The 21,905-nt window shown below is 39.5% G+C and overlaps 1 protein-coding gene across 3 annotated transcripts in view; it reads left to right on the top strand.

Moving 5' to 3' along the window:
• Positions 1-21,905, top strand: part of PRDM5 (PR/SET domain 5) — a 59,452-nt gene that overhangs the window by 22,945 nt on the left and 14,602 nt on the right. For all 3 annotated transcript variants that reach the window (XM_066548922.1, XM_066548921.1, XM_066548920.1), the window contains 5 exons: positions 1,618-1,702; positions 2,938-3,095; positions 7,963-8,056; positions 9,090-9,250; positions 10,700-10,793. In XM_066548922.1, coding sequence (XP_066405019.1) covers positions 1,618-1,702; positions 2,938-3,095; positions 7,963-8,056; positions 9,090-9,250; positions 10,700-10,793 — 592 coding nt within the window. The remainder of the gene's footprint in view (positions 1-1,617; positions 1,703-2,937; positions 3,096-7,962; positions 8,057-9,089; positions 9,251-10,699; positions 10,794-21,905) is intronic.

Genomic DNA, 21,905 nt, shown 5'->3' with positions numbered 1-21,905 from the left:
GTTAATCTTCACTGATGCAGATTCCTGCTAAAAGATTCCTTTCAATATAAGGATCTCATGTTTTGGATTTGAATTATTCACAGGAAGTCATATTTCCAAGTGAGCAGGTACGTGTGAGTAGCACAGGCTGCCAGGCCTCTCCACTGTAATGGAAAGGGGAGAAACATTCAAGCACATCTCAGAGTTGCTGGTTTCTTTTCCCAGTCAGAGTTGATAGTGCTGCACTTCCAGTGTTTGGAGGTGGGCTGGGGGAGTCTCTCTCTTCCTGGCTGTACAGCTGTGGACTGAGCTTCTTACTCTTAATGTAATGGGAAATGAACACACTCTTAATGTGTTCATGGTAAAGCAGCTCATGCTTCTTTTAAGAAAGAAGATTAAGGACACCTTGGAGCGTAGGGCCATCAGGCTTTTTTGGGTTTGGAATTGCAGGTTTTGTGTGTTACGGTTAAGACTGGTGCTGGTGCCTTTCTGGATTTCTCAGCAGATTTCTTACATGGACCTGTACAGTTCCATTCAGCTGTAGTGCTGTCTGCCAAGGGACCAAACCAGGGTAGATCCTGTACGTGCACAGTTTGTGGTGATTGGGAATGGGGCTGCAGCTGAGCCTCATTCCCAGTGGGATGCAGGTGTGAGCAGCATTGAAGGTAAGGAGTGCCCAGGGGCACTGACCAAGCACCAAAGGGAGCAGAGGGCACACAGGTGCAGGGCATCAACAGGAGGGGATAAAAGGCTGGGCTGGAAAATCAGTGAAGTGCTGATGCTTGAGACCTTCTTCGGTGTCAGTTGTAACTCCACCATCAAGATCCTACTTTGGTCAGAGTTTGAGAGTGTGTATGAAGAGCCCTTGAGTCTCTCAACTTGTTAAACTTTGTAGAGCTGGACTTGCTGCAAAATTGGCGTGAGTAGAGTCACACTTAATAATCTTCTTTGCTTTCCAACCCCTGACCCCCCTTTTTTTTATCTGCCACTTCCAAGCATCTCTTTTGGGTTAATTTCTGACCTTTTTGTTTAACACTGAACAGTGTTTTATTCTACTGACCAATTGTTATTTCTTATTTACCAGTCAGCTGCCTCCTGTTTCTCCAGCATTTAGTCCTAAATGCTGTAATGGTCTGTGATGTTGAAAATACTGCATTTGTAGTTTGAGACAATGCTGCCCCTCCACTGTCTGGCCTCTAAAAGCTTTTGAGAGAAACAGTCCTGCAAGAGTGTGATAGTACTTGTTTTTTAAAATTCTGACAGAAGCTATGAAGTGGTTTCTGTGTTATTTTTACATGTATCTTGACTAGAAGAAAATGTCCTGACAAGTTAGTCTACTTGGTTCTTTAATGCTTTCCTAATAAATTTTGAATGGATCTGGTAGATAGAAACACAGGTTATACAAACTTGCAGTATAGTTGTAATGATGATTTTTTTGTTGGCAGTTAGGAATTTTTACTTTTTGGGAGATGATGTTTTTCAGCAAGAGACAAGCAAGGGTGAAATCACAGAATATTCTGGAGTATTAGTATATCCACTGGCTAAGAAGTAGCTCCATTCTGTTAGAGTATTTATATCTGTGTAAGAGGTATGGTCTTGTTTTAGACACACATTTAATTATCATAAAACATTTTGCAGGTCCATGAGATCTTTGAGTGTCAAGAATGTGACAAGAAATTCATTTCGGCGAACCAGCTGAAGCGCCACATGATAACTCATTCAGGTAATGTACAGAAATGCACAGAGCTCTGAAATACATGAATATCTATTTCATCTATGTGCAGTTTTACCTGGATTAGTTTCTTATGGAAGGCTTCATGAAATCTCTGCTATCTAAGTCAATCTCAGGTTCCAAGGAAACTGTCTAAGGCAGCCTTCCCAAGCCTTCCAAAATTCCAAGTGATGTGGTGTAGTCCTCTTCCTACTGCTGCTTTGTCTCAAGCTGTTTTGTCCTGCTAGCTGGACTAGATGAGGTCAGTGAGCTGGAGTGGGGCAAAAGGTTGCTACATGGCAGAGAGAGGAGGTGAAAAACCAGTGCCTGAGGTTTTCTGCTGAGGAGAAGAGGCTGGGAGCTGAGTGTGCTGTCAGTGATCTGTGCTACTCACTGTGTTTTCCTGTTTATCTGTGTATGTGTTAGTGGGCTCATAGCTTCTGGTCAGAGGAGAGCAGCTCATCCACAGACCACCCACAAAGGTTCCCTTGTGCCTGCAGGGAGTGTCCTATCTTTGGGTTTGGCAGTGTGGCACAAGGTGGCTCTGCCAGGATATCTGGCCACTGCAAATCCAGCGTTTTCTGTGTCCCTCACCAGTGATTAGAAACATCAAGCAACACAATGGAAACCCAAACATTGTTCTGTCAAATGCATTAGCATTTAAACAAATGCAGATTTTTACAGCTGCACAGGCTTAGAGTTGAACTGTTTTCTTGGTATCAGTCCACAGCAAAATCTCATTTCTTGTAACATAATCTGTATCTCAGAGGCTCCTGGCTTTCTATTGACACTTTTGGATGAGCATTAGTGCAGTTAAGTTGCAGTCACCAGTTGAAGCATAAAGGCTTTTTGCGTAGGAACTTTTGGGTTTGGAAGCTAATATGTATATTGTTAATTAAGTTTTAAAACATTTAAACTGTCATGGCCTCTTTAACATTTGTAATCTGGAAACACAGTTTTCCTCTTTGAAGTCATTCTCTTTTGATTTAAGCTAATTAATCAGAGTTTAGTTTTAGCAATGAGTATTGCAAAGAATGTGCCAATTTCTTGAGATACACCATGGCTCATCTTTTGTGAAGTGACTTAACTGTCTAACATAAAGGGCATTAGGTGTCTTTCTAATTGGTTTAATCTTAATTGGGTTGACTTAATTGCAGAAATCTCTCTGAGGAGATGACTGTCTCTGCCTTTCATCTTCTCCCCCTGTATAAACAGGAGATTAAATGTCCCCCACTCATTTTCTGCAGAAAAACGCCCCTACACCTGCGAGGTTTGCAATAAGTCCTTCAAACGACTTGATCAAGTGACTGCACACAAAATAATACACAGTGAAGATAAACCTTATAAATGCAAGCTTTGTGGAAAGGGATTTGCCCACAGAAATGTTTACAAGAATCACAAGAAGGTAAAGCACTCTGCTGTTGTTGTTTACAGGTCTGCCAGCCTCAGATTTGCAGATTTTTTTTTTCTTTTAAGTGGTTCATCGTTAAGCTCTGCCATGCTTATAAACATGGGATTAAAGTATTGGAGAATGTAGTTTTAGTGTTCTTTGTTATATCCAAAATTTCAAAAGGCTGAACCAATTTTAGTAAACAAAAAAGTTAAATAAGGAGAAGTAAAGCATAGTTGCTTGGTTAAAAGCATCAAATAAATCCCATTTTGACTTTTTTTGTTTTGTTTTTAATTTTTTGCTTTGCTTTGGTTGTGGTTTTTTGTTCTTTTTTTTTTTAAGTACTAGATTACCAAGTTAATGTCACTGATGTAAAGATGTCTTCAAATACTTTTTTTTTAGTAGTGTAATTGAATAAAACTATGTGTAGTCCTCTTGCAGTCATTGTTGGACTTAGCAGCAGATGCTTTCAAACTACACTAAATTTGAACTTGGTGCAGTGTTCACACATTTAAACAACATCAGAAGAAATGTTACCTGAAAAATAGACTCACAAAGGGATGTTCTGCCTGTGTTGAAGCTCAAATCTGCTTGGCTTAATTTCTGTAATGCCTGTCATTAGTTTTAACCTGGGTTTGCCATTTCTCATGGCAAGGCTCTATCCAGGACTGCTGTTTCAGAATTACAAGACTGAAAAAAGAAAAACCCTGATATAGCCATACCTCCAAGCCTTTCGCAGTGTGGCTCATGTTATATTCCATCTGGGAATTTGGCACAGGATCTTTGCACCATCTCTTGCGCTTGCAGCCATAAATCATGTAAGAGCAATAATAATAATGCCTGTCACAGGATGAAATGGTGATGACTGTCTAAAACAAGAAAGCATGCAGCAGGCTGCTGAAGGACAAGATTATCTCCCATTCATTATATTTTATGGTCTAGACTTTAAGGAAATTCAACAGAACCTTGCAGATTGGATATACTCTAAGAAAAATGCATAAAATATTACCTAGACAGATAGGTCTATATTTTAAATGAATACTTTTTACATGCTTCCTGATGTTAGCTAGCCATTGATGACTGGCAGGGAGTTTGGGTTGAAAATGGACTTCAGGATTAAGTATGAAGGAGTAAACACTTTGACCCAATTCTGTGTTTAAAGCAGCAGTACCACCAGCATAAACAAGGATTAGAGGTTCCACTTAATAGGAAAAATATTAAAATTTAGACAGCTTTAGTGGGTACGAAATTTTGATGGAATTCCTTAAAGCATTTTGGAATGCTTGTTTCCTGGACCTGTTTGCACCTAATACTGGCTGTAAATCAACTCTGCTCTATATTGAGAGAAACTTGTTCCTGTGTTTGCATAAAGATTACCCAAACAGCTGTGACTGTTCACCCATCCACGTGTAGGTCTCTAAATCCACTTGCTGAGTGAGGCGGTGAACAGGAGAGGCAGGAGACTTACATGGATGGCCTGAGTTGCTTTTTTAGGCACACCTCTCTCCGTTGAGGAAACAGCAGGAGGAGAGGGAGCAGGCAGCAGAGGAGAGTCTGGGTGTATGTGTACAAAAGCCAGTTGTACCATACAACTCCAAGATGTGATGGTTTGGAAGGCTGAAATAGTTTAGAGTGCCATGATTTTGGGAAGGCTGTGCCTAGGGAAAGAGACAGTGGTTCTCTTGCTTGTTCACAGGAATGCTGATCCAGGAACAGTGTAAATGTATTGTGTATTCTTGTGTATTATACTTCTATGTATTCAGCTTATGTTTATAATGATTTTTAGATGTGTGTTTCCTGTAAGATGAAGGTTCCTAGGTTTGTTTTCTTTTGGAGGAAGAGAATTGAATTCTAAATAATTTCAGGGTCCTTTTCTGAGTTTCAGGATTAAGTTACTGGGCTAGTAGCAGGGAGCATAGATACCTGTAGTAGGAATGATGGGTATAGGAGTTAAAACCACTTAAATCAACAGCATTTAATAGAAAACGTACCTTTAAATTTGATAGCAACATGCTTAAAAAACCTTTGGATTTTGCAGCTGGCTTGCATCCTTTTTATATATAAGAGAGTCCAGATACATTTTGTGCCTTCGAATTCTTGATTTGTGTTTTAGATGGAAACTTGTTGTTTTTGTTTCTGTAATTCCTGTGTGTGTGGGGGGGGGGGGGGTTAACTTGATTTCATGTTGGAAGTCTCAGAATAAAAATGACTCCCACAACATGTGTTTTTAAACGTCTTTCAGATGTGGATGTCTGTTGGGTCATTTCAAAAGTGCAGGAGGAGATTAGTTCCTCTCATTTCAGAGGATTTCACTGGGAGATGCAGTGGAGTTGCCAGGAGCCTGTCTGCTCTGTTCAGTGGAGCACTGGCATGGGAGCCTGAACTTAGCACTTGTTATGCTCTTAGAGCTGCACATGTGAGGCAGGAACTGTGGTACCTCTGTGATCTGCTGCTCCTGCAAGCAGGTGCTGCACTGCTCTGCATAGGTGCATGTGCAAGCTGGCTTTGCCACTTCCTTGGAGGTGTCCAGGCTGGGAAGTGTCCTGGGGTATGGAACCAGCTCAGATGTCCTCTGTGAAAGCTCAGGCTGTGACTTGAATGATCTTAAATGATGTGACTTAAATACAGTTCCATTTCTGTGACAAGGCAAGAGAGCAGTATCTGAAATGAGGAGGCAAAAAGGGATTGTGCTGCAGATGAAAGTGGTCACCTTTGATGCAGGTTAGACTGGATGAGGGTGCATGTTCTGAGCCATGTAATGCAGATTACCTCCATACAGGAGGTGGTTTTGCTCCATCTGTTCCTTTGTTGCCGTGTACAGAGGATGAGTTCAGAGAACAAAATATGAGGACATGACAGTGGGCAGAAATAGGTCATCAGACGCAGGATTTTAAAGGGTTTATGGCTAATCCAGGGTTGTTTGGTCCTGGGGAGCATAATGATTTGAAACAACTGTATTCCATCAGTTGATCTGTTGGGAATAAGTAGCCTTGGGCTGGGCTTAAGCCTCCACAGATGCTGTGGTAGGAAAGGCTGCCATGAAATGCTGCATGAGAGCCCATCCTCAGTTACTGGGATGATCTGTGTACCCTTGCATGTGGGTATGCCTAGTTAGGTGATTTTCTTTGTAGGGAAGTTAAGACGTGCAGATCAATCTGTGTATTTTGATCAAAAGGTGAGGAGAGTATAAAGGAGATGCGAAGGAGGAGTTCTGAGGAGCCCAGTGATTTGTACAGAACTGTCACTCAGGTGGTCAGTGTTCCAGAGCAGGGCATTTTTTAAAAAGCAGCATGACGTTTGCGCTCGTGAAAGGTGCCAGATTGACAGCTCTGGAGACTGAACCCTTCTATTTATCCACAGAACAGGTACAGCACAGGCAGCAGCACTGCGAGCTTCCCCACAGTGTCTCGTCCATGTGTCCCAAGCCTGTTCTGGAGGAACCCCCTGTTGAGGTGAGAAGGCAGTTCAGTCTCTTCATGTCCTGTCAATCCTTGGCCTCACTGCCAGGGGGGCTGAGCAGGGTGCCAGCTAATGCCGACCTGCTGGAGTGTCTGGGCTGGAACATGAGATATATTCCACACCTGTGATGGTCTTCCAGCAGCCTTTTTGCTTTCAATGACTTAGGCTGAGGTCAAGGAATTGATTTTGAGCCCAAGGCCTCTCTGTACCATTGCAGGACGTTCAGGTTTTGGTGCTGTGTGTGAGAGGACATTGGTGTTAAAATCAAACTGGGTTCAAGGCCATCAGCCAGCCTCTCAAGAATTTTGCTGTCTCCCCAGAGCCCCCCTTTTTCCCCCCAGGTGAAGGGGTAGAATAACAGTTGCATGGATTCTGGATAGCAGAAATGGATTATATAAATAATGTACTATGCTAATATTTGCCCTTAGTCTACCAGATTAACTCATTTACCTAATTTCCTGCATATTATAAAACACTTACTGTCCATCCCCTTTTCCTCTGGGCACTCCAGCTTGTAATAAGGTTCTTGTGAGCTAATAAAGTATTTGGACGCTGATGCTTTAAAAACCTGCTTTCCTTTGCAAAAAATAGTAGGAAATTGGGTAGATAGTAAATTAATCAGTACAACTTACTATCTACAGTGGGACAGCTGTTAAAAACACTAGGAAACAGGGAAAGTGCTTTGGAATTTATAAAAGTAAAATAAAGCTGGATGTTTCCCAAGATTTTCTTGTCTTCAGAAAAGAAGTTTCCTTCATCAATTCTGCAGTCTAGGAGATTCATCCAAGCTTAGCCTTTTATTTTATTCATAGCTTTGAGGCTGTTTTTCAGCTACAATGGCTTTTTCTACAGCCAACAAAAATCTCGGTACTGTTGCTTCCATGGCTTTGGTTTTTTTTCTGGTGTTTTTTGTTGTTTGCTATTTTTTTAAATAAAAGAAGCTGTATCTATATATAAGAGTAGTGTCACGATTTGAGGAATTTTCTTTGCCAAATTTTAGGTGTCATCTTGAAAATCGGATTGGTTTTCCCTTAAAACTGTAATGAAAAAAAAAGAGGTTTGTGTGCGGACAACTTCAAAGGATTTACTCATATTAATAAGTATTCCAGGCCAGTGTTAGTGCAGCTGAAGCAATGCAGCTGAGCTTGTAGTTTTTTCCTCTGGTTATTCTGTGTTTTTGTTTCTGTTTATGTGCACACCTCATGTGACACTTGTGAGGACCCGAATGGCGCAGTTACTGCGTAACTGCTGTGCTGGCTTTCAGGATCCTGAATAAAGGCAGAATGATTATTTTACTTCTTCATCCCCTGGTGCTTCCAATTGTGATATCCCCTCCTGAGTCCCATCTAGAAAATGAACTGCAGTTACTGCAATGATGGATTACCATGAGCCTTTCCTCTGACATGTTGTCTTTCATCCACAGACCCATTCTGAAGAGAGACCGTTCCAGTGTGAGGAATGCAAAGCCTTGTTCCGAACCCCCTTCTCTCTACAAAGACATCTGTTAATCCATAACAGTAAGGGCAAAGTCAGAGGAAAAACAGCTTTCTCCATTCTCATATGTGACTGACAAAAGCAAACATGTGGCACCTTGCTGCAATATACAACTTGCTGTGTTAAATTGGTGCTAGGACTCCACTCTGTATCCAGGGAGTTAAAAAATTCAGAGCCAAATTCAAATCTTGCCTTCAGATGCACTTAAATGCAAATCCAAATATGCTGTAGAAAATCCAGCAATGTTTTGAGGTCTGATGGCAAGAAATTTATTTCTGCATTAAGTGTGATAGTGTTACCTACATTTTAAGAAAGGACAAATGGAAACAGAGATAAGTTGGTGACTTGCTCAGCTTTTGTAGGAAATCCAGTTTAGAGCTTGACGCTGAGATTGTCTCTCCTGTGCCAGCCCAGGCTCATGTTTGCTGCCTCTGGCACAGAACTGGAGCAGCTCAGAGAAATACTGTGGCCATTTTCGCTCATGAGTAGCTTTTCTTGGCATTCTGTCCTTTTTTTTTTTAGTTGACTGTGTTATGATTTATTTTTGGTGGAATTTTCTCCATCTTTAATACTTACAGACTATCATTCAAACCTTTGAAAATCAACAGTTTAGATTTTAGAGAGTGTTCATGATCTAAAATCCTTGTAGCTTCGAAGACAGTACTTTGTTTGGGGGAATATTCACACTGGCATAACTGAGAAAACCTCACATCTTTCCTTTTTTAATCCTGCATAACAGTGTTTCTGTTAGATGAATTATTGGATTGGCATGTTCAGTTTGTTCTTTTACGATTATCTTTCAAAGCTTCTGCAATTTTTTAAAGTGTTGAATGTCATAAATGTTTTTCCCAATGTTAAATGTTAAAAATGGAGAAGGAAAATAGTAAAAACCTGTTCAGTAATGTGCATTCTAATGAACAAGCATTTCCAGAATATCCAAAATATTCACGGTGTGCAGAATTGTAGTCTTTGCTGAAGGCTTCTCTAAAAACATGTGCTGTGACTTTCTTTTTGAGAGGATGGTAGCTGAGGAAGATCTGTTTTTCTCTTTTTTAGGTGAGAGGACCTTCAAGTGTGATCATTGTGATGCCACTTTCAAAAGAAAGGACACATTAAATGTTCATATTCAAGTTGTACATGATGGACATAAGAAATACAAGTGTGACCTGTGTGACAAAGCTTTTGTGACACCCTCAGTCCTGAAGAGCCATAAGAAAGTGAGTAGAATCAATTGATCATTTCTTGTGTGTTCTTAAGGTTGTTATTCAGTGTAGAACCCCTAGAGCTGCTTCTGCCTTTCTGGCTTTTCAGTAGATTGTCTTTGCCCTAAAATGCTGATTGCAGGTTATTGGTGCCCAGCTGAATCTACAGCTGGTGCTCGTGTCTAAATTCAGTGTAGGTGCTCCAGCATCATGTGTGTGGCAGGATGGGCTTGGCTGCACTGCTCATTTCCACCAAAATTTGCCATGGAATTGGGGTAAGCTTCAGGAGGAGGCTTGCTCGCTAGTTTGGCCTGAGGTAAGATTGATGTTATGGGGAAGAAATGCAAAGAAAATAATTGAATCAAGAAAAATCAGCTGAGAAAAGTTAGTTAAGGTGTTGCCACCTAATTCAGATTGTGAGAATTTGTTTAAAAAGGTCATGCATGTATTGCTTGCCATATAGGATGTGCTTTTTTACATTTGTCTAAAATCAGAATTGCTTTTGCTTTGTGCTCCTGTCAGGCCAGGACTGGCTGTGTTTGTGAGCCTTGTAGTTGTACTGTATTGCTCCCAGAAATCCTTTTGGTATTTAGGTGTTTGGAACGAATTAGTAGCTGTCTGTCTGGTGTGTCCCAATGTTGCTGGAAGAGATACAAATGATCTCCAAATAACTGTATCCTAACCAAGAGGAGTTGAGCATTCATATCTTTAATGTCAGGGAATGAAAACAGTGCAAGTCCATCCAGTATTGAAATGAGATCTCATTTACTCTTGCTTCAGCTGCAGCATAAAATGTGCTATGTGAGAAAGGTTTTTTATGATGTAATGAAGAATTTTGTGTCATTATGGTGTCTTTTCATCAACATAAGGATTAATTTCCCCATCTGAAGAGGGTCATGTGCTAGCTGGAAACCAAAATAGTCAGCTGCTCCTATAATTGAATGTGTTATCTTTGCTATCTCATTTAAATTAACACTTCTAAATCAAGTCATCAGCAATTCTCTACTAAAAGAACAGGTACAGTTATAAGGAAAATTAATTTCAATAGACTGATAAATCTTCAGTTCAGAGTTGTGTGTTGAAAGTACAGTGTGAAAAATGATGGTGACCTTGTGTGTAATTGATTTCAAGGTGATCTTGCCATTGACCCCACAGGTTCAGTGGGAGAGTTTGTAATGTTTTTTTTCTATTTTGAAATAATTCTTCTTATATCAGTGAGGCCCTCCAGCCTTAAAAGCTTGATTTCAAAAGACAAACTCAGTGATTTAATGCTGGTGATAGTTACAATGTTCTTTTTGTGATCAATTCTTTAAAACCTAGAGCTAATTAGAATCTTTGCCTGGTGTGATGGTAAAATATATAATAGAGGTAACAGCAGTCAGTGTCAATACAATTAAATATTCCATATTTCACTGTTTTATTTAATGCTGAACAGTCATTCTTGTCTTTTTCCTCCCCATGTAGACTCACACAGGAGAAAAAGAGAAGATTTGCCCGTATTGTGGACAGAAGTTTGCAAGCAATGGAACACTGAGAGTTCACATTCGAAGCCATACAGGTATTTATTATGATGAACAGACAAGATTTTCTAAATCTGTAACAAGATATCTCTATGTCCACAATTTTTCTATCTACAAACAGGCAAATTTACATGTAGGCTTAACACAGCATCTTTGTCAAACATTTTACCTGCTTAATGTGTAAAAACTGTTGTCAGGTTTCATTTTGCAAGTTTACACTTTCATTCAGATAAGTGGCATCAGGTGGCTGAAAGAGGTTTCTTTGTGATAATTTGTTTACAACATAAAATGGTGTAGATTTGCCTTTGGCATGACATTTCCTTACCTCTGCGTAACCAAGTTTGGTTTGCAGGGAGATGGCAGTAATTTTTGTGTGCTGCTTGCTGATGTTACCCATCAGTTTGCATGGAGCAGAAAGCCCCAGTTTTTCAAGCTCATCGTGTAGATGGCTCTTGGGAGAATGCTCTGGATCTGTCCAAGTAAAAATGCTTTTCACATGTGTGCTGCTACCAGTTAGATTTCAGCTCTCTCAGGCAGATTTTCCAAAATTTAGGAGTTGGACTAATGTGAGTGTAGAGGGATACAATATAAGAAAATAAAGGTAGTATAGAAGGTAATTTTGCCACTTAAGAAGTTGCAGCTGAGCCAATTACTAAAGATTAGGAGCAGGCCTGACTTGAACAGGCCACAGCTGTAGCCAATAATAAGAAGAGTGTTATAAAAGAGTGGATTGGTTGGTTGAGGGGAACTGGAGTCACTTGGCTGCTGTGAGAAGAAGGAAGAGTCAGTGCTTAGAGGAGCTGCCTGTGAGAAACTTCAAGGAGGTACCAAACTTTAGCAATATGGAACCCTTGCAATGTAATGACAACAGTGAGTTTTGTGAAACCACACACCAGGGACCTCAAACCCTGAGTATAGAGCCCTGCAAAATCTGTAACCTCTGTTATAGGAGGCTGTGACATTTTGAACTTAGTTCAAGCAGAAAGGCACGGAAGATTTCTAGTACCTTTGTAAATTAAGTGCAGGGGGAGAACTGCCTTGCCAGGAGATGATACAGGTTGGAATTAGAGCAATATGGAATGTGGAAACAATTTATGAATGAATAATGGTGCAGGTGGGAAACTTTCAAGGCCTCTTTTTTTTTTTTACCTGAGAAGCTAGAAGCAGTCATTGTACAGTTACTACTACAGGAAAAATGCTGTGCTAAATTCATTTATAATGACGTGAGAGACACACTCTGATTTGTTCCTCTTCCAGTCTTGCTGCTAGTCCAGTGTCAGTTACATTTTTGGTGGTTTGCATCCTTTACTGTGAGAATTAGCCAAAATGGATGTTTATGGTTATTTTTGTCACACTGTTACAATTCCTGGCCAATTTTTGACTATCCTGATGAATAACGGGCGGGGGGGAGGTTGCTCCTAAGTTATGACTGTAGGTTTAAAAAGAATATTTTTATTACATTGCAAAATTCCTCATGTAGGGTTGAGTGAGAAAACACCGTCGTTGGATTCTTGTTGCAAATCTGGAGAGATGGTTTTGTTAGGTGCTGTACCTGAAGGCTTCAGCCATGTTGTTCTTGGTCATAACACAAGCACACTGATCGCGAGAGGAAATTGTTGTCCAGTGCTCAGTGAGCCTGAGGGATTTCTCTGAGGCTTTCTGAGGAATACCTTGCATCACTCCCAAAGAACGTAAGGGGAGCTGCTGAAGAAAATCCAGGTCATCTGCAAGCAGGGCAAAAAAAAAGTTGAGCACTCTTAAGTTCCCTACACTGTGAAAGTTCTTGATAACTTTTCAGGGAATTTCTGAGCAGTAAGAAATCTTCAGTTCATTGGATAGAGGAGCCACGAACTTAATTTATTCAGAGATGAGTGTTTGTTTTCTAAATGTTGCGGTGGATTGGTATTGGTGTCTGTTAAATTCTTTGGATTTGAATTGATAATTTCAAAACCGTGTCATCCTTTTTCTCTTTGGTCAAACTTGAAAGTATCATTTTTCATTCTAAGCAGCCACTGTCTGTTTTCAGGAGATGATTCAGCCTTCTGAATAAGCCTTGAGCTTTTGGTGCAACTAAGCAGTCCACCATAAATGTAAACATTGCTAAGACCTGTTGTCTTAGTGGTTACAGGTGATGAGGTTTGAGGCCTGTGTCCAGACATTTGTATTATCCCATTATCTTTCTGTGCTCAGCTAGACTTTGTTTAATTGTCTACTTTGTGTGAGAGGTTTTGTTCTGTGTTTACAAAAGAAATTCAGGTAGAGGTTATTTTAAAGAGCGTTGTACATCACTTTTTCTCCTCCTTATGTCTGTGAAGTTATTCTTTACAAAAGCTGAGGTTCTAGGGTACCTCTCTGGTTCTGCTTTGGAGTTGTATTTTTTTTATGCTTAATAATCCATATACAGAAAGAGAAGCTCAGTGGGGTTTTGTCTTTTATTTAATATGCAGCATGTGCTCTTAAATGTTGTTCCACACAGACATGCACGCTTCCTGGATAAGCAATTTTCTTCCCTCTTCTGTGTTAGAGTAAGACTCTGTAAATGAGCCCAAACAGCACTTGGCCTTTTGCAGCAACTGAGCTGGTTTGGGGTGAGTGAACATGTCTGCATGTGCGTGTACAGAGGGAAGGGGGTGATCTTTGCCTCTGAACCTGGAGTGTTGCTCTGTAATTCATCATCTGAGTTTCAGCCTTGGCATGACACAGACAGCGCTCTGCAGGTCAGCTGAAACACTAGAGCACATTCTCCCTCTCCTGTATCCTGTTGGTTTATGACTTCTTAGGGTCACAGGGAGCTGGGGTTAATTCAGCAAAAGAATCCTTTGACTGTGATATAAATTCCTTGGCTTGTTCATAAATTGTAAAAGAAATCCTCTGGTCTGCTCCGTGGGCTGGAAACCCGAGGGCTGGGAGGTTAATTGCTTCCCTGAAGTTTTAAGCAACTTCCAGTGTTAGCAGTTTCTGGCTGCAGTTTGTGCAGCTTCTCAGTTGCCTTATGCATATCTGTTTAAAGGTGTTAATTGCTGTGGGGTGTGTGTGTGGATTTGTGTGTGCCCGTGTGATTTGGGTATAAAAACACACACATTTTATCTGTCTGCTGTTTATACTGTTGCCTTCCTAATTAGTTGTGTCCTAATCCCTTCTATCCTCGGCATGTAGCACATCAAGCTGTGCAGCAGTGAAAGTTGTTCTGAAGTGGTTTATATTTGCAGGTAAATTTCTTTTAGAGCTAGGACAATTAAGGGACTTAAATGTAATTCTGTCCTTTCTTTCCCTACTGATACTTAAAGACTGATGAGGAACAACTAATGGCCATAAATGTCTTCCAGAAAATGATGTGTAAATATAGGTTATATTTTAACCTTATTTTGGTTTTACCATCACAGTTAGTCCAAGTCCTGATAATAAGCCAGTAAGATACCTTATTCTGTCCTAAATGTTCTCTGAAAAGATGAGTTTTTCAATTCTTCGTCATTTGAAAGCCGTGACGTAGTGTGTCTTTCTTACATGTTACATGCTCTGCTAGGTGCAAAAAGCAGGTGGGTTTTTTAAGCATGACTTGAGAAGGTTCTTTGAAAATTGACTTCCATGTGCATGAGTAAAAGATAATACTGGGAGATTACATTAAAACAGCAAAAAGCATTTGGACCACAGACTTCTTTATCCTTTGTGCTAACACAATATTTTTCAATTTATGTAAGAGATAGTTTTATAAGCTTTCAAAGATATATAACTTGAGATGCTGATTGCCTTCTTGAAATGCCTCCTGCACTGAGAGCCTGATGTTATGCACCTAATTTTGCCCTTGTAGTCCCATTTCTACAACTTAACTAAGCTTTTGAGCGTATTTACAATCCTACTTAGTCCCAACTACATAAATGTCTAAGTTCAAATTTTGCACTTCTAAGACAAAATTCCTGGGCAAGTAAAATATTAGTAGTGGAGTCGTAATAATAAAGATCTTTGGTTTTTAACAGTAGTTCAGTCATCTCTGAACACAGAAGACTTCAAAGTAGTTGAAGGAAGTAGTGAGTTCAAGTACAGGATAAATTTTATTTATTATGGTGTAAAATATATCACCAAAGGTTTAATAGCTAAACAAGCAACTGTTTGTTCATGTACATAATAATGTGCAGCCAGGATCCTCATTCCTGCAGATATTCTGCTAAATTACCTTACAATTAATTTATATTTTCTAACATGGGAAAAAAGATAAAAGTCAAGCTTGAAGGAACTTCCTCTCATATGCCAATGAAGTATGTGAAAGAATGTATCTGTATCTAGTCAGTGGACAGCTTGCAAATGTCTACAGATAGGTTCTTTCTGTTAATAACTTATAAATGATCCCTCTTTTATCTACCCAGTTTAAAAAGGAGCTTGCAGAAGGCCTCAGAGGTAAGGTTCTGCATTTCTAAACCTTTCAGTTTATACATCATTGTCTTCTTCATCTCCAGACAACAGCTAAATCTTTAAAAATACCTGTAAAGTTTCATGCAGCTGTCAGCTTCTTGTTGTCTGTACCCATGAAAGAGGAAATGTTCCTTGGAGGGGTAGATGATTTCAATGAGACCTTTTTAGATCAAATAAGTTAGTGATGGATTAATGCTGTTCTTTAAATGATTTCGTTGACCATTGGGTTCACTGGAGTAATAGATGTTACATTTTCTGTTCATGGAGAAATCAGATTGTTTAATTCCACTGATAGCTGCAAAGAATGGAACTGGTTTGTTCTTTAAAGCTGTGTCTGGTTTTTATTTCTTACTTAAGATTACTTAAAAGCTTGATACCACTGTAGAACTGATGAGAGGCTGTACGTAAGTAATAATGGTAGTTCATGCTTTACTGCATGATTTCAGATAGTCTTCTTATTTTGTAGGGATTTTTAGTAGTCTTTATGATTCATTTAGCCTATTCATTGGCAAATAGCCAAAATCTCAATTATATCATGATAATTTTGGTGGACCACATAGGGCAAACATTTTACTGATCTTAACTAGAAATAATCTGAATTCTTTGAATAAACCCTAAACTTTGCAGAAAACAAACCACCTCAGCTGTGAAAATACTACTTCTATACCTCAAAAATTAAAGCATGAATAAATACTTGGAAAAAGATAACTAATAGGAAAAAATATTTCTTAGATAAATAAGAATGTATTTAGAATATCCTTACTTTGATAGAATAGGATTTGAGGTTTTTTCTTATTAAATATGTGACTGTTTTAGTGGATGGGAAATGCACACTGTTGATTTACATGAAACCAATTCTAGTTCTCCCTGGTGCCTGGAAAATGAGTGTTGGAGTTTGGTTAGAAAGCATTCACAAATACGCAGAGTTATTCATCATCAGTGAGGAAACAAACCACCTGAAAAAACAGAAGCATTTAATCTCTTGTCTTCAGAGTCTGCCAGATTTGAATGTTGGTTAAAATAAAGTAAGAAATGTCTCTAATTGCCCCATGCCTGAGGAGTGTTTCTCAGAGCACAGGACTGTTCTCAGAGCAGTCAGACCTATCCCTTTCCTTATCTGGCCCATGATGAGTATAAAATTACCTGTGCTTTTGGTGTTTCTGGGTCTTGTCTCAGCTGAGGTCCTCAAGATTTTATCTTGCAGATCACAAAGTTACTTAGCTCTTGGCATGAGAGAGCTGTTCCTGTGTGGGGACTTCTGTACCTTCTCAAGTGCTAAATTTTGAGTGTTTAGTGGCTAAAAAAGAGGCAGGCCAGGATTTTGCACAGGCCAAATCACTTTTTATTGTCTAGGCCGGATCAAGACTAGTCCAGATGTCATAAGGAAATCAGCTCACTGTTGCAGTTGGCCAGGCTTCTTGATTACTCTTCCGTTCTTTTCCCTCCCTGGAATCCCTGGTCAAAATGACAGAAATGCCTGAGAGATGCAGGGTATTAAATGCTTTTGAAGATGCTACTCAGGATGTAGAAAATTGCCACCTCTACACGAGAGGAACTTCATTATTTCAAAGAGGTGTTGGTTTTCTCACGGGACTGCAACACCAAAGTGGGGAAATGTACTGAACATTTTCTGGACTTGTGAATTTTGAATCTCTCCTCCTTTCCTTTCCTCCATTTCCTCCATTAATGGTTTCCTGACATTTTCTCATTGAAGTTCTGATGGAATCACTGGGTTCACTGAATTCCTGTTTAATTTAATTTTGATTCCTAATGAAGTCCCCTTCCACGTGGGAGAAACTCAGGTCTGTGTGTTTTAGGTTTATTTGTGTTTGTGTGTGCATATTTGCATAGTGCATTAACTGAGTCATGTTCAGTTAAGGACACAAAGTTGTTAATTGAATGGGAACACTGTTTAAGGGCAAGAGCAGCTGAGGATGAATGTGTGAAGCTGTCAGGTGCCCTCTCTGAGCAGTGTTCTGAAGCAGATGTCACAGATTATAATTTTGTTACATCCGTTAACCTTTTGCCCATCCTTACTTGCCGTTGAATGCTGTCATCGCCCCAGATTATCTCTGACTAAAAAAGCCCCCTTGAAATTCCCATTCTGGGCTGCCCTGTGGATCATCTGGTAAGGAGTGTTAAATGTGTGATCCAGATGGCCTCCAAATTCCTCCCCAGGTGAACTCTGCTCATTCCACTGCAGTTGGGCAATGGCAGAGGCTCCCTTCTGACCCTCTCCCCTACCCCAGGCTTGAGTTAGGACTTTAAAGAGGATTATAATTTGCTATAACTGTTCTGAAAGCTGATATTTTGAAATAATGCACATATATATATATATATTTATACAGAAAAACAAAACAATTTTTATTTAAGAAACAATCTTCTAATCCCAAAAAATTAGTAGTTCACCATCTGAAAGGGAGCCATATCTAGAATATAGGAAATGGTCTGTGGAACAGTCTGAGGGACCACATTGCTGTAATTATATTTACTCATTTTTATAAAGAAAACTGAACAGAGGAGTTCCTTGAGGCTGCATATGCTGCACATGATCTGATGTTCAGTGCAGTTTTTTGTAGCTCTTCTGATGTTCATGAGTGCTGACCAAAATCATTGATGCTGAATACCCCAGCTGAGCAGAGATGTATTAAAAAGTGTATAAAAAACCCCACCTTGATAATTTCACTGCATAATTCAAATTCTTCATTCCTTAACTGAGCAATGGAGTTCCAGTAAAGACAGCAAGCCAGGGAATCCTGCTTGAAGGCTAACATGAATGCCTGAGAATTGTATTTGTGTATATTTGGGTGTCTAAGCAAGCTGCAGGGGAACAGGGACAGTAAACAGGATTGCAAATTTCACAGATGAAATAAAATCAGTGCATGGGTATGGTTTGAAAGAACAGTGAGACTGTTTCTTTGGCTCTTCAGATTAGGGCTATTTCTCAGTTGGATGTTTCCTTTTTCATTTTTTTCATTGGATGGGAATGCATTTCTCACCTGTAAAGTACATATTTGCTTAATCTTATTTGAGGTCATTGTTCTGAAGTAATCAGTAACATTGGTAGTTCTAATCAGGTTTCCACCTAACTTGAGAACCAGCTTTATTTTTGTGGCTCAGCTGACTCCAGGGAATGCAAAATACAGTATGAAGATAGCAGTGCATGTGACCAGTTTGATTAACTGTCTCAAAGTCCTTATTAAATGTCTAGTTCTAGCCACTGAAATCTTGAAGTCTCCAAAAACTAATGTATACATAGATTTGCTTCTTAATTGTTTTGTGTCTGAGTTTGGGAGATCTGTGTGCTAAACTCAGTGTAAATGCTGCCTTAGAGCACCTCAGATTGAAGATGTCTCATGGGAAGCTGTCCTGAGTCCAACCAGAATGGCAGAATCTGGTATTTAACTTCTTAAGCTACATTAAGGTCCACTAGGTATTGTGATCCCAAGCTAGAGATGGAGAGGAGAAAAAAATATGTCCATTCTGTCATGATGTGGTTTCAGATCAAAATCCCATATGTTTTTCAATCATGGAATTGTTTTTCATAATCCTTGTATTAAGGTTAAATTTATTTTTATTATGTTAAAAGCTCTGATTTTTTTTGTTCATACAAAATCTGGAAGTAGAACGTCTAGACTTTGAATTATGCTAAATCCACTGCAATTTATCCCAGGATTATTTATTTGGGGTTATTTGTACAGAAGTGCCATTAATGTGTTGAGCAGTTTGTTCTGGAACAGCAGGGACATTGACAGTCAGCTGTAACTCAGGGGTGGACTTAACATTTGTTACATTTGACTTGCTTCACTGTTCTGTTATTTTAATAAAAGCAATAGCTTTGTTTAGGAAACAGATTTTAGAAACACCCAAACATAAAAATACTTCTGTGTTTTATGCATATAACTATATATAAAAATGTGTTTATAGAAAAATGCAGAGTGCAAATGGCATAGTTGTTAATTGGCATTGACTTCACCTAAAGTGCACCCCCTCTTAATCTGGTGTTACCACAAATCTCATAAATGTTCTTCTAGCAGCAAATCCAAGAAGAAATTGTAGTTTATCTAGGGGAAGTCTTTCTTTCACCTCAATTCTTAGTAACTCCTTGTTAACAAGAGAAATAGAGGTTCATGGCTTGCCAGGTATTTCATTTGCTGTTCTTAGTAACTCTTTGGTAGAGATCCATTCATTTTCTGATCAGAGGAGTTTTGCATCTGGAAATCTCCACAATTTTAGTGCACAACCTGAAGTTTATAACTGCAATGTTTATAATGGGGTTTTGGTAGTCCTTGTCTGGCTGTAGATGGATGTGAGAGCCCTGATGGACAATGTCATTTTCCCAGCAGCTTGTATCACATGGCCCTTGCTCTCCAGTTTGTCTCAGTGACAATTCTAAACTTTGTGCAAGCACAAACCCCTCTCCTTTGTGGACACTGGCAGTAGTTTCCTATGAAATGTTGCACTTGAGCAAGCCCTCACATGTGGGAGGAATATTTCTAGCATTCATTTTCTCAAATCTGTCTTTTCTTTTGTTGCCATCTTATTCCATGTGCTTAGAACAGGATAAGAGGAAGTTAAACTGTTCCTGTTTGTCTTACAGGACTTAGAGTGGGACAGTGTGTGTAAGACTTCTCTTGGGGAACACCTGCTTCCCAGTAATCTCCTTGAATGTGGAATCATTCTGATGAGAAACTGACTGGTAGCATGAGTAACATTTGCCTAGGCTGGCTCAGAAACAAGGAAGGAAGTTATTTTTTACCAGAGATAGAGAAGGTAATATGTAGAGTTGCAATAATCTTGCCAGATCTGCTGTCCACAAGACCAGATATTTAATGTAAGTTAGTTACCTGGGCTCCTGAGACAGTAAATAGCAAAAAAGATGGATTTTCAGAGGGCAGTTTATTTACTTGTCAGACAGACAACAGAGGCCCTTTGCAGAGAGCAGTTAGTAAGAAATTTATACTAAGAAACTTGGTTGTTGCTAGCACAGATGTATTTTAATGGTCCATTGTTAATTTTGTAAAATCCTACAAAATTGAGGTAGCAGATAAGTTACAAGTTTAAAAGATGTTTATGCTCAGGGTAGATGCTTGTGTCAGCACCAGGGAACTTGAATAAATTCTAAGCATGCAAGCTCCAAAGGTGAAAGAAAATAACAAAAAGTAAGAGCAACAGTAAAATTACTTAGGAACATTTTTTAAGTAGTTTTACTGGAAATTTTTGACACAAGTGCATAATTTAGAAAAACAAGACGGTTCCTAGTTGGAATGTCAAGTCAGAGCTGGCAGTCTGTGTTAGGCAGTAAACTCGATTTTTGGAGCAGTGGAGATTTTTGACAGTGGACAGTTTTTAACAGCAGCTCCAAACCCGACTTTTTCAGGTGTGACTTTGTCAGGTGATGTGGAGTCATTGTTGCCCTCTGCTGGCATCTGCTGAAAGCTCCTGAGACTTTGCTCACCAAGCACCATGGTGCCCGTGGTTGATTTCAGAGGGACACTGTTCATCTGTTTCAGACAAACTCAAGCCCATCCTTTGAAGGCAAAAGTCTTTCTCTCTAAAGAGACGTGAGGGTGGGGGAGAGAGGGAGGAGGGTACAACTCCTACCTGTCATCGCTCATCTGCTTACAAACTGCTGAAAGCTTTAAATTCTCCATTCAAAAGCCCCCAGACATAAAAATGTCAGCTGAATTAATTCAATATTTGAGTACTGACAACTGTTGGAGTATTTGAATTTCGGGGGCATGAATTAAAGGCATCGAGGGTCAGGAGAAGAGAGGATCATATATCAAACTGCTCAGTGAAAATACAGCTCTAACACAGAGGTTGTCATCATCCTAAAAAGAGCCCCAAAACCCCAATTCACACAGATGAGCTTTCTGAGAGATAACAGAACTCAAGAGAGAAGAATATTTGTGTTTACGAGTGCCTCGCTGGCCAGTCTTGTGCTTCTGACATTCACAGTTCCCTATACAGAAGTAAAAGACAGAAGAACAAAATAATTTTTCTACAAAATAAGGGGAGGGTGGCCATCCTCTTCTCTAAATAATCAGCTCACCTCAGGTGCCCTTGAATTTCCACACAGTGTGTGAAAATGGGGATTTCATGTCCAGCAGTGCCTCTTTGTCAATATTTTTGGTCTATCAGAGAAATAGTCTGGTTTGGGTTTTTTTAAACTGTGAAATGGAGTTAATCTTGCTTGCCTATTTTAGAAGATTGAGTGTGAGTGTTAATAAGTGCTTGATATTTGGTCTGTGTTAAATCTATGCATGCAGAAATATCTTTGTGAGCAGAAAGCTGTGCATCGACTTCTATAAAGCAGCCTTTGCTTAACTTGTGACAAACCTTTATTTGAAAAGACACCTTCAGCATTATGGTTGTGTAGAAGAAAATCCATTTTGTTAACAGAAAATTTTCTATCATTTTTTGTACTGTGTTTTGTAATGGAAACAGCCTGATCTTTGCTTTTAAAGTGTTGTGTACAGGCACAGGAGGCAGTACACTCAGATACTGGAGCATTGCCGGAAGAGTTAAAAATTCAAGTACATTTCTTCCAAATGATGGTGCTCAGAAACGCTTTGCTGTTTGTCTCTGAACAGCTCAGTATCCACATTACACTAATGTGAGTTTGGGAAAATGGATGCCAAATGACACCGGTGTAATGGAGCATTAAACAAATACCTTTCAGATATGGGGTGCTGCAAGGGAGATGCTAACATTGTTCTGCTTCTCCTTCAGTCATAAAT

The sequence above is a fragment of the Molothrus aeneus genome, chromosome 4 (genome assembly GCF_037042795.1).
Source record: "Molothrus aeneus isolate 106 chromosome 4, BPBGC_Maene_1.0, whole genome shotgun sequence".
NCBI lineage: Eukaryota > Metazoa > Chordata > Aves > Passeriformes > Icteridae > Molothrus > Molothrus aeneus.
The sequence above is the reverse complement of the archived record's forward strand: the minus strand, read 5'-3'. Positions and strand labels throughout refer to the sequence as shown.